General features: G+C 40.4%; 1 protein-coding gene and 1 long non-coding RNA gene across 2 annotated transcripts in view; both read left to right on the top strand.

Annotated features, from left to right (window-relative positions):
- The first annotated feature begins 2,417 nt into the window (after window positions 1–2,417).
- Window positions 2,418–5,189, top strand: LOC104951570 (uncharacterized). The gene is made up of 5 exons (XR_799035.1): window positions 2,418–2,473; window positions 3,083–3,220; window positions 3,941–4,047; window positions 4,822–4,927; window positions 5,176–5,189. It is a non-coding gene; the product is annotated as an uncharacterized lncRNA (long non-coding RNA).
- A 1,576-nt stretch (window positions 5,190–6,765) lies between these two features.
- The window catches only part of ift56 (intraflagellar transport 56), a 10,536-nt gene continuing 4,653 nt past the window's right edge, over window positions 6,766–12,648 (top strand). Inside the window, exons 1-8 of the mRNA XM_010778253.1 lie at window positions 6,766–7,044; window positions 7,662–7,805; window positions 9,015–9,107; window positions 9,254–9,368; window positions 9,778–9,827; window positions 10,412–10,557; window positions 12,108–12,279; window positions 12,559–12,633. Of these exons, the coding sequence (XP_010776555.1) occupies window positions 7,042–7,044; window positions 7,662–7,805; window positions 9,015–9,107; window positions 9,254–9,368; window positions 9,778–9,827; window positions 10,412–10,557; window positions 12,108–12,279; window positions 12,559–12,633 (798 nt within the window). The 5' untranslated portion in view covers window positions 6,766–7,041. The remainder of the gene's footprint in view (window positions 7,045–7,661; window positions 7,806–9,014; window positions 9,108–9,253; window positions 9,369–9,777; window positions 9,828–10,411; window positions 10,558–12,107; window positions 12,280–12,558; window positions 12,634–12,648) is intronic.

Raw genomic sequence — 12,648 nt, 5'->3', positions numbered from 1 at the left:
CCTTCACTCCTATGAGCAGGGCGTTCTTCGGCCAGGTAAGACTCGGTAACGTCTTCCTCCTAGACAGCCGCTCGCAGACCACCGGGCCCGAACGGTGCCTCGGGCCGGCCGTGTTCGTGGTTTCCGTTTGACATCTTTGTGAGGCAAGAGGCAGGGCGCCCGTGGTGAATGGGCCTGTTGTCGCTACCCATCCCTAGCGACGGTCCTTCCACGTCTTTCGTGCTCCCAGAGCGTGCCTGGCTGTGTCCCGCTGTCTTCGAGCCACCAACCCCTGCACCCTCATGGAGAGACCCCCGTTCCTCAGCCTCGAACCATCGCCGTCTCCAACCTCGAATGTGGTCAACCTAGACAACCGATGGAGATGCGTGTCGCATGCCGAGACTTGGAATGAAACCTAATCCCCAACCTGAGATAAGAAGAGGCCTCAACGAGTTCCAACACTACCGCGCCCGCGCCACACCCCATGAGTGTTTTAGGGGCCCAACACCACGAAGCAAACAACCTAAAATGGGGTCACCTGCTCTCCCGCGGAGGGATACGTACGCCAATTACCCCCCTTTGAGGACTGACAACCACACACGAAGTACGTGGGTTGTCGTCGAGTCCCTAATAGTGCCGGAAGACACCTTGGGACCTTCTCCCTCAGACAATACCCCAGCGACTTCCCTGAAAAAATAGCGAACCTCCTTGAAGTTGCGCGTGTCACACCGTGTACTACCTCTGTGAACTCCCCGCACTGGAGAAACCTCCTATGACCGGGGGGACTAGACTTGGCCTCAACACCCAAACAATGACTCGAAGAGGACGATCAGGTCCTACCGTATTGGTTTGTGGTACAAGGGCGACTTGTATTCCTACGCAGTATTCACATGCACCATGTCCTCGTGGGATCGTCTTCCAGGTACTAGCTAAAACCAATCAGCCATAGTAGCCTGGACTCCGGGCATACAAGAACTGTGAGTACATCTTCTCTACCCCGCTCAGACAGTTGACTAGTGTAGACCACACTCAACGCCGAGCTCCCACGCGCCCTTCGAGACCTATCTGGAACGCAATTCGCGTTTGCACACTCAGCAGCCACTCTGACCTTGCAGACCTCCTCGGGTTCAAGTCCTTCGGAAGTTGGAGTGTCGGCAGGCCGCCTCGACAAAGCCTGTAAGGACACCTCCCAACCCCTGTCAACTTGGTCTCCACCAAGCCACAAGTTTTCGGAGATAGACCGACTTCGGCGCCCCCCCTCGAACACCAGAGTTCGGCATCCACGGAGTCTCCCCGCCGGCCATGGGGAGCTTGGAAGGACCACCTGTGGCCACCAGTCCCTTCTGGCATGCTGACTTCTTTCTCCGGAAGTTCCCTAAAACAATAGGGCCCTAGGCTCCGTCCACGTTGCCCATGGCTGTCACGAGGCTTCCGTCTGTCGGAGTCGGTCCACCGGCTCCGGTTTCGTCGCACCTGCCACACCCTTTCAAGGCCTCTTTCTGTAACCTTTTCCGAACACACCCGACCGTCGTGCTTCCACCACAACCTCTTTGACACGGCTGTAAAGGAACAAGAACTCCTAACTACAACCCCCCTCGCCTTTCATGAGGTCTTGTGAACCAATCTTAGTCTGGCCCCTTGCGTGAGACCAATTTGCCATGGGAGACCCTACCAGGAACACAAGGTTCCAGACAACACAGCCCCCAGGTTCATCAGGGCACACAAACCTCTCTGCCACGGTAAGGTGCTGGTTCTTCACCAGCCTTCAGAGCTAATAGTTTATATATCACCACATGGTCACAACCATGGATGCATAAAGAGAACACAACAGTGACAACAAACTATATATTAATTCAGAGTCAGGCTTGGTACTGTGCGTAGCGGACCTGACAGGTTATGGCTAGAAAGGATCCGTCTTGTGTAAATATGACGTCACGTTCTCGTTGTAACTCTCGTTGTAATCGGAGCGGCTCGGAAACACATCTACACAGCAGAGCAGTAACATGCAACATAGAACATACACATTAATTCAGCAGCAATATTAATAGAGAAACATCAGACATAATTGTAAAACACTGAAAGGGAACATTTTATTGCACCAGGAGCTATCTTGGGACTTTTACTGCGATAACGTTGACTTGCCTGTGAATACAAAATAAACCATAGTGTTAGTGATCTACAGTGTTGTCATTCTTCTTTGAACAGCAAGACCGCTAACATCCTATTTCAACAATCACACTCCCTGTAATTTACATAATTAATAGATAGTTTAGCTTCTCAGTCACCATCATTTGCTGTGGCCCACTGATGTTAACGATCGTAACTGAAAGGCTTCCTGCCAAACGTAAACATTCAGCCACGTGACTTGCAAACTCTCGCGACCTGACAGTCAGCACTCGGGGCAAAGAGACTAAAATATATAAAACCGACGCCACTTCCTGTCTCGCTCCCTTTCGACCGCGAGGCGCTGGTCCCTGCAAGTGTGGTGCACGTGGTGAGAAATATAACTCTGAATTACCGTCTTATTATTACACTATATAAGGATTAACATGTAAGAAATGCTATAACTATGCTGCAGGGATACATTAATGAACTCACTTTAATGGCTGCATTGCTTTTAATGTATATACGGGGCATGCACAACACAACTCTTGAGCCAGTGGTAACAAATAACTAACTAGCTAAATTGCATCCGTCGTCCCTGGGCAGGAATACATATTTAAAAACTACCAATTTGCTAAACACGTTTTCCCTTTTTTATATTGACGCACACCATTAAAGCCTGGCACTGATCTCGTCTGTGTTTGGGTGTCGGAAGTGTGCCACAGTAACATGGCCGGGTTTTCGCTAACACGAGTAGGACTGCTGTCCCATGACTGGAGTTTGATAGTGACCTGTGCCACATTTTAACATTAAAGAGCAGGAATATGTGTATATATACATTTAAAAAAACGACAATGGTTTGCAAAACAACATCAAAGATTGGAAGATCAAGATGTCGATCCATACTGGCTCAAATAACTCGATAGTGGGACGATGAGAATGGATCCCATCCATTTTTAAAACAAAATCAAAAAAATGTTTCTTTTTTCTCTTCTTCCAGCTCTCCCATCAAACTCATAACTCACTATACACGATGTCTGGATGTGCTGTAGATGCAGGAGGAAGATGTTCTGACCTTCATTGAAGCAGGAACCAACCAGGCTCTCAGATGGAGCAGCATCTGCAAGAGATACTGACAGTGAGTTTTGACTAATATTTCATGTGTCTTTACCAATTCCAGCCTAAATAAGTAAAACCTGTTTCACTTTCCTAATAACAGTAGGTCTGTCTTAAAGTAGGACCATCACACCATATTAGCCTTGAAATGTTATGTTACAGCAAGAGCATGCAGCCAAAAACTAATCACAAATTAGAGTGTTCTTGTCTTCAACATGACATGGCTTCACTGTTAGTTTGATGACTTTTATCTTGTGCAATTGCACTTAAAGTTCACATCAAAGGAAGAGCTAGCCTCGCTTTGAACGCTTATTGTTTTAAGATATTTGAAGTTGCATTTCATTGCATTAAACATGAAGCACACAATTAAAGCCCGGCACTGATCTCGTCTGTGTTTGGGTGTCGGAAGTGTGCCACAGTAACATGGCCGGGTTTTCGCTAACACCAGTAGGACTGCTGTCCCATGACTGGAGTTTGATAGTGACCTGAGCCACATTTGAACGTTGTAGGGCAGGAATATACATTTAAAAAAAAAAAAAGTTTAAAAAAAATAGTAATGATTAGAAGAAATGCCCCGATATTGACTCAAATAACTGGGTGGTGGGATGATTACAAAGGTCAGATCTGAATACAAAATAAATTCATAAAATTGAAGAAAAAGCTTTACCTTGATGGTAGACTGGCTAATTATCTGATCCCCAAACTCTGTTGCTGTGTGTCAAGCTTCAGTTTTCCTCTCCAGGTAGTGTGTACTTTACAATGCGAGGAAGGCTTGGGAACGGCCAGAGCCATTTGGTGCTTCTTGAACCTGGGCATGTTGGCATCCTCTCCTCCAGGAATACAGAGCAGGTCTGTATTTGCACAAAGCTTTATGTTGCACGTTTAATTATAAAAGTAGGACCATATCATAAATGTCTAGATGATTGAGATGTTTGGTTAAAGCAAGAGCATGCAACTCAAAACGCATTGCATTAAACATGCAGCACACAATTAAAGCCTGGCACTGATCTCGTCTGTGTTTGGGTGTCGGAAGTGTGCCACAGTAACATGGCCGGGTTTTCGCTAACACCAGTAGGACTGCTGTCCCATGACTGGAGTTTGATAGTGACCTGAGCCACATTTAAATGTTTATAAGGGGGCTTTTCTTTTTTCATAAAATTGTACTAGTTGGGAACCTCCTGCAGGCACAGTTGCACTACATCTTTTATAATATTTGTTTACCCGTTTCTTCAGAGCAAATGGCAGCAAGTTTCCATTTGCAACCCACAAAGCACTGCCTCAGGTTACTTCAGTTGTAATGGGTTCAATGAATCAGCAGATTCTATAGTGAATGGATTAGGCCCATATGCAGGCACATTGTTAGGCTGTCTGCTGTTAGCTTCCTGGTGTCTTTCACATGGAAAAGATTAGTGAGTAGAAACCACATTTGAAGACATCCTTTGCCCCAGGGGCTGTTAAGAAACTTAGATCAGCTGATTTGAAGCCTTGTGTGGCATAATTTCCTGTCGGCAAACTATAGGCTGCTTAGCTACCAGACAAGTTGCACGTTTTATCCCCCCTTTGATTTTTGTTACTGTGCTGTGACTATTTAATTTGGTGGCTGAACATTTGAATGATTTGCAGGTGTGGTGTCTGTGACTCAGGATGCCTCTGGAGGGAGAGGTCTGACATCTCCTGGTAGCTTATGAAGTCACACCTGTTCTCTACTTCTACAGGAGATTTGGAGGAGGTGAGTTATTATGCTTTTGCTGAAGTGATAATAACATTATCTCTCCTATTTATTTTTAAATGTAGAATATTTCCACCTTTTTTTTTTTACCTATAATTTTTCTCAATACCAAATTCTGAGTTTTCTTACCATGTTTACCAAATTATTTTCAGAGTTGTGTTTTTGGAAGAGTTCTGATGAATTTGAAAATGTTTAAACGGGTTGCTTATTTAAATGTTTCTCACGGTTTTCTCTTGTTTCCTGTTCAGGGGTGTTGTGACCAGACGACCACTAAAGACTGGTGTCAAGTCGAGAAGAAACTCATGAGAAATGCACAATGCTTTTGTTGCACGTCTCTGTCCTCAGATCTTCCTGAGGTTTATTTTATCTCCTTTGTGTCAAAGGACCGAGGCTGTACAGATTGTTAACTTCCCTGAGGAAGTTGATGTTGGACTATATGAAGGAAACTGCACTAAGCTGAGAAATCAATAAAGATGGCTGATTATTCATAAAACTGTCTTGTTTATTTTGGTTGTCTGCAATAATATTACACAATGTATGCACATGTACAAAATTCAAAATCTGCCAAATGTCAACATGTATACAGGCAGAAGTAAATGGCATGGTGCAATGTCCCTTACTAAAGAATTAATATCCAGTGTGCTTATATTTTCCTATGAGTCATACATTCCTTAAATTCTCGTAGTAATTTACACGCAAGTAATTAAGAAACTTTAATATTTGTCCATGTGAGTAATCACTCACACAATATCTCACTTACGATGCATTGAAGTTGACTTTTGTATAAACTATTTTCAAAGATACCATACCACCCCAGATGGGAATCGACCATGAATCCCTGGCTTACGAGGCCAGTGCCTTATCCTCATTTGTTAACTATGCTGCATAGTTAATGGATATTTATATCTGTGCTTTGTTTAATAAATATTTTTCTAAATTCTGAACCGCCATGTATGTTTTATAAAGTGTGTGATACAGCCATTTTTCTTTCTTCCGTTGCTACGCAACAAAGAACAAACTGCTTCATCAAGTTGAACAATGAAGAGTCGAGTGGTTTCCTGTTGAGTCCCAAACTCGATTTGACTTCAAAATAAAAGGCATTCGAAAGCTGTTATATATATTTTTTTATGGTTTCTCTATCAGTTCTTTGCCTTCAATTGCTTTCGCCAACCTGGGATTTAATGCTCTGAAAGTTTTGTGTGGGATGGGTTTCATCAACTATTTATCTTCAGTGGCGTAATGTAGTTAAGAACATCCAATACATTATTGTACGTAAGAAAGATTGTGGAGCGCTTAACTTAATTGTATTGTATGCTGCTTTATACTTCCAATTCACTACAATTTGGAATCCAAGATCCACTACATTATTTTTGACGAAAGGAGTTAGTTATTTTTACAGATTCAGATTATTAGCAAAACATAAACTCATACAAAACCTATGATACAAAATTGTAGGTTAAGATATGGTGCAGCAATATACTGTATGAAGTAATTCAATATTATCCACCTTTACCAGCTGTGATGAACACATAAATGCGTGAATAACAATAATTCAGTATATTATTATTCTAAAATGGGATATTATTACGCACAATAAGTACTTTTACTTTGGGTATTTTGATGCCAATACTCGTGTACTTTTACTCAAGTAAGATTATCTATGAAGGACTTTTACTTGTGACAAAGTCGTTTTACACTAGTATTTCTACTGTTACTGAGTAGGCCTACCGTTTATCCTGATTAGGTGTTAAACTGCCTTACTAGATTTTAGGGTGCTTGTATTTTGAAAATATGGGAGCGGAAGAATTGGTCTACGCTGCCACTAAACTATCAGATAGCCAACGTTGAATCAGATCCTCCATAATTCTCCAGTGGAAAAACGTGTTAAAACTTCAATTTAATCACTTAAATTGTTCTCGTAAGTGAATTCTGTTTACGTTGGCAGCGTTATCTGGCAGGGGTTTAATGTAAAATGACTCTATTTAGCTTAAAACCTCACGTAATGGAGCAAGCGTAACAGCTAGCAGTTTGTGTTTTCGTTGAGAGGTACACGTTACCTAGTGATAAACAAGTCTTAGCTAGCGTTACGGGCCTCTTCATCAAGACTCGTCGAGATGGTGAGTAAACTTTTGCATACCTCAATGCAAAACGTTGTCAATACATTTTGTAATACTTTATTATTGCATATTTCTGAAATTGTTGTGCATTGTTGCCAGAGTTGTAGAAATACCACAGAGTAGGAGGACTAGTCTGTTACAAGTTAATGTATTGTATGTAAATAGTAACTCAAGTAAAAAAGGTTTCAAAAATGCAAAGTGGCCCATTTCAGCATCATATATATTTTGATTATAATTGTTGATGTATTCATTTGTTTATCAAGCTGGTAAAGCTGGAAATAGTTTCAATTACTTAATTTCTGCTGGGTAGCATGTGAATTGAATCCAGGTGTGACTAAAGTCTTATTTAAGTGTTGATCATATTTTTTTTTAATCATTATTCCATATCAACAAAATAACCAAAGGTACTATGTTAATGTAGTCGAGTAAAAGTACAATGTTTACCTCTTAATTGAAGTACAAAGTAGCATTAAATGGAAATACTCAAATACCTCAAAATTGTACTCAATAACATTACCTTAGTAAATGTACTTAGTTACTTCACACAACTGGTCGTTGCCCCAACCCCTTACATTTCTGAGTTAACTGGAGAAATTTAAAATGTTGCACCATGGCAGATCCTCTCTCGCGTGAAGCCAGCCGTGGGAGGAGAGACGGCAGTGAGCATCAGCGAAAAAAACAAGAAAAACAAGACAAAAGTTCCGTCATTGGAGGAATACCTGCAACAGAGAGACTACCTTGGGGCTTTTACCCTGTTAGAGGTACGTACAGTACACTCATAGCACACCCTTCACTATTACCCTTTACTTGAGGGGATACGTTCAGTCTGTAATCGCATTCAGGGATTACTGTAGTTGTTTAGCCCGTAGAGCAGTGTGTGCTGTACTGCAGCTCACCGACATCTCCAACATCAGAGTTGGTAACATGTACAAGATCCCCAAAAGCCCAATAAAATGTTGCATTGTTATAATAATAATTAAGTGGGATGAAAATGTAACAAAACTCAAAATGATTTAGTTGTAAATGTTTTATCTTTTTAATTTACACACAGCATTTATCTCTCTCCTCCTGGTAGAGATCCTCCTTTGTTGCTCTCTCCGAGGTTTCTTCCATTTCCCCCCCCGGTAACTGTGGGGTTTCTTTGGAAGTTTTTCCTTGTCCGAAGTGAGGGTGTCATATTCATATTCTCTACAAACTGTACAAGTCCACTAAGACAAATGTTACCTTTGTGATATTTGGCTATATAATGTAACTTTGATTGATTGATTAAAAGGTTCAATAAATGCTGAATAACCTGGAAATAAATGTAAGGAATCTAGATTAGTAAATTAAATGTTATAAATGAAGGGTGCCTATTATTCTAGATGTTTACACTTTTAGACAGTACAGCCAAAGATGGATAGGAAAGAGGGAGAGGTCCTACAACATGCAGCAAAAGGCCATATTGATAATTGTATATGTTGACTGATAATTAACAAGAAATAACATCTTATATTTGAGGTAATAGAAACCGTTTTACCATTTTACAGTTAGTCCACTAAAGAGCACTGCCAAGTTTGTTTTTCAATTGTGCAACGTCCCATTAAGTATTTATCTTGGTCACACACAGCTAACAAAATACATATTTTCTTTGCCTGCATGTGATTGATAAGACCATCATTTTCAAAATTCTGAAGTGAAGCAGCATATTTTTTAAATATCCAGAGGATTCAGTTGACAAGCTATTGAGATTAAACTACTGGGACAACTTTCCCATTTGGTGAATAATCTATGCATATATTCTTTAATATAGTATCTGCTGCACTTTCACAAAGGGGTTAACAAATTGTTTTGCAACTGAATGTCTCCAGTTGATTGCCCTGTTTCATGCTCTGGCATTGAAGTTTCAGAAATAGCATCACTCCCACACCTATGCCACAGACAGCACTGTATTCCTGAACGCTGCTGATTTGTTGCTGTGTCATCTCCAGTTTCAGAGAAGTATTGGCGAGAAAGAGGAGCATGCAGACCTCTGGATTGGCTACTGTGCCTTCCATCTGGGCGATTACAAGAGAGCTATGGAGGTACTCTTCGCTGTACATGTGTGTCTTAATGAATGTGTAGTTTAATACACAGGAATGGATCATACATAAATGGAGAAATTAAAACAATGTGACTGGCTCCATTTTTAGACTGACCGCATGTGTTATATTCCCTCTTCATGTGACAGGAATACAAAGCTCTGACCATGAAGCCTGATTGTGCTGAGGACGTGTGGGTCTTTCTGGCCTGTGTACTGTTTTTTCTGGGTCTCTATAAAGAGGCTCAGGACGCTGCATCTAAGGGTAAGCTAGATCATGCTCATGTTAAGCATTCAGTGTCTATCTATTCATTGTATCTTATCTCGCCAATTGACTGTCAAATGTGAACGAGATACGGTGTATGCCTAACAACCAGTCCAAATACAGAATTTGTATTTTCACATATAATAAAATGTTTTGCTTGAATTTGACCATACTGGATATTGGTGTAAAGAAGCTGCATGTTCAAAACGTCAATAAGTATTGGTTTGTTTTCAGTTAAGTTAATCTCTGTACAGTTTTAGTTCCCATAAATTCATTTAACACCTCCGTTATTGTTAACATTTTTGCCACATATCGTTTGTGTAATTGAGCAAATGTAATGATGTAAATACATTGTGCCTCTCATGTGGATTGCTGTGTTACTACATTTGGTATCTCTTGCGGTCTGTAGCTCCAGTGTCCCCCCTCCAAAACCGACTACTCTTCCACCTGGCTCACAAGGTTGGAAAACAACTATATATTTTTACTATTGCGTTTTTTATTGACCTTATTTCCCTCACTTAATAATCAACAATGTACTGCTGAGCCACCCTGCACTGTAAATGCAGTTTTTTGGTTTAAAATACGAGAGAAACACACATCTTCCTGTCATCGAATGCTGATCTGATTGTTCATTCCAACTAGTTTTGTCTGAGCTCAACACTGAGAAAAACTTTGTGCAATTTTGATCATTTATGTGCATTCATCTCAATACAAAGCTGGTAATATCGTCTTTGTACCCAGATCCTTTACTTAGCTAAAGGTAGAAATAATGTGGTCTGAAAACACTTCTTCAGTACAAGCGGAATGCACTACTACTTTAGTAGAAGTACATATAAGCTTAAACCTGATAATATCGTCTTTGTCAATCGTTTATCTCCTTTTCTGCTGTTGAGATGTTGAGATGATGAATATTTCAGATTTCTGTGACCTTTCTGTTCCTTAGTGTGATTCATGTCTTCGTTCCTTTTAGCAGTCTTAGCTGCTTTATCATAATAACATTTCTGATTGATGTATCCCTTCATTGTCTTTATATTGTGTCTCAGTTTAACGATGAGAAGAGTCTGATGAGTTTCCATCAGAATCTGGAGGACGTGACGGAGGACCAGCTGAGCCTGGCGTCCATCCACTACATGCGCTCCCACTACCAGGAGGCTATAGATATCTACAAACGCCTTCTCCTGCAGAACAGGTCGGTGCCGTTCACTTTCTTTCACTGTATTAACCCATTCAGAAACTAATCATATTACAAAGTCGAAAAACTGCCATGTTGAATTTATCCTGGGAATAAACACTCATAAATCATTAGCAATAAAACATTTTTAATATGAAATATGTGTTTTTCCAAAAGGAAAAAACATATTCTTAAGAATAAATAAAGAAAATAGAAATGTATTTATTTTTCATATATAGTTTAGATCAGTCTCATCCTCACTTGTAAATCAATTTTTTTTAGGTATCTCCAGAAAAAAGTAGAGAGTAAATAATAATAATAATAATAACTTGGATTTCTATCGCGCCTTTCATAATACCCAAGGTCGCTTTACAAGGAAGAACAGGAGTATAAACAAACATAAACAAACATAACAAAACAAAAGGCAGTCAGAATAATAATAAATAAACAGTATTGGCTCACGTTGTGGATCTTAACGAGTTAAATCAGTTTCACAGTTCTGCTGCGGGTGCATGTGACATCCTTGCACCACCTCGACAGGTGTGAGTTGTTAATTTGAGCTTCACGCCTCTTGGAACCATGAAGATAATTCAGGTGTCAGTGCAGGTGATCTGCTGAGCCAGCTTCCTCTAACCCTGATGTACTGTATCTGAAGAAGCAAGGGTAAGAAAATGAAAGACTTTGATTTCACTGTGACACGTTCCCAGAGATGTATTCCAGGCGCTGTGGAATCTGGAGGCCAAGGTGTATCCCCGGTTAACTAGTGACGTCAGTTATCAGCATTCCTCTGCAGAAGCTCTGAGCACACATTTTTAATAAAATACAAAAATGCTAAAATATCTAAAAATATACACATTACTCCTAAAACCAGAATATATGATGTGCCTTGTTTCTGTTACTTCTTGTGTCTGTTTGTCCCTATAATAACTTCTTGTGTCTGTCTTGAAAATATGCTATATATATATATACTATAAAGATTTTGTTATTATAATATACAATAAACATACAATCTTTTATTTGCTTTATGACCATGATGTCTATGAAAGGGAATAATGTACGTTGATGTAACTTATACAAACTAGGCCACAGATGGGTTTTAAGTATTAAAGTATTCTTGCTGAACTGTAGCTAACCATGCTCGGCATCGTACATCAGGTAAATGATTTTAAGTGAAGACAAGGATTATAAATATCATAGAGCCCTGCTATTTGATACAAACATCAGTGAAGAAGAGAAGCACGTGTGGACAGTGGTCTCAATTCTCATCTATACAAAGCTAATATTTAAAACTGATCACGCTCAAGGTCACGTCATCAAATCTGCTTTTACACTTTGTCATGAACTAGAATAAATTATTGATATACTTATCTAATAGTTAAATTAAATATGTATACAAACTATTTTTTGTCAAGAAATATGAGATAATAGTACCTCAATACATTATGGTACACACATGGTTAATAAATGCAAAATGAACAGTTTTAAACAGGATTTGTGTGGTAATGAAGAAGCCTGTTTTTTTAGGTCTGAAAGCCAGTTTAACCCCCTCGTTGCTTCTTCTCTGTCAGAGAGTTCCTGGCCCTGAAAGTGTACGTGGCTCTGTGTTACTACAAGCTGGATTACTACGACGTGTCTCAGGAGGTGCTGGCTGTGTACCTGCAGAGCGTGCCGGACTCCACTATTGCCCTGAACCTCAAGGCCTGCAACCACTTCAGACTTTACAATGGCAAGGCAGCCGAGGTACTCAGAACCCAGGAACCAATAGCTAAAGCATACAAATAATCCAACAAATAACACAAAGGCTTACTTTAAAACAAGTGACAACTGAAGTGGCTATTTAAAGATACAGTATTTTAGAGCGGTCAGTGCACAGTTATTGTGCTTTTCTGGAAAACGTTTTTTAAATCATTTTGATGTTTATTTATGTAGCCAAGCATGCACTGTAACAGTTTACCACTAACTGCTTGTCATCACTATCTGGTAGTGGGTTTGGCTCACTGTAGACTCTCTCCATCTTAGGCTGAGTTGAAGAACCTAATCGACATCTCCTCCTGCTCCTTTGAGTTTGCTAAGGAGCTTATCCGACACAACCTGGTAAGCTCTTCACAA

The sequence above is a fragment of the Notothenia coriiceps genome, unplaced genomic scaffold (assembly GCF_000735185.1).
Source record: "Notothenia coriiceps isolate Sejong01 unplaced genomic scaffold, NC01 NC01_scaffold00019000, whole genome shotgun sequence".
Lineage (NCBI taxonomy): Eukaryota > Metazoa > Chordata > Actinopteri > Perciformes > Nototheniidae > Notothenia > Notothenia coriiceps.
Note: the sequence above shows the minus strand (reverse complement) of the source record. Positions and strands in the feature narration are given on the sequence as shown.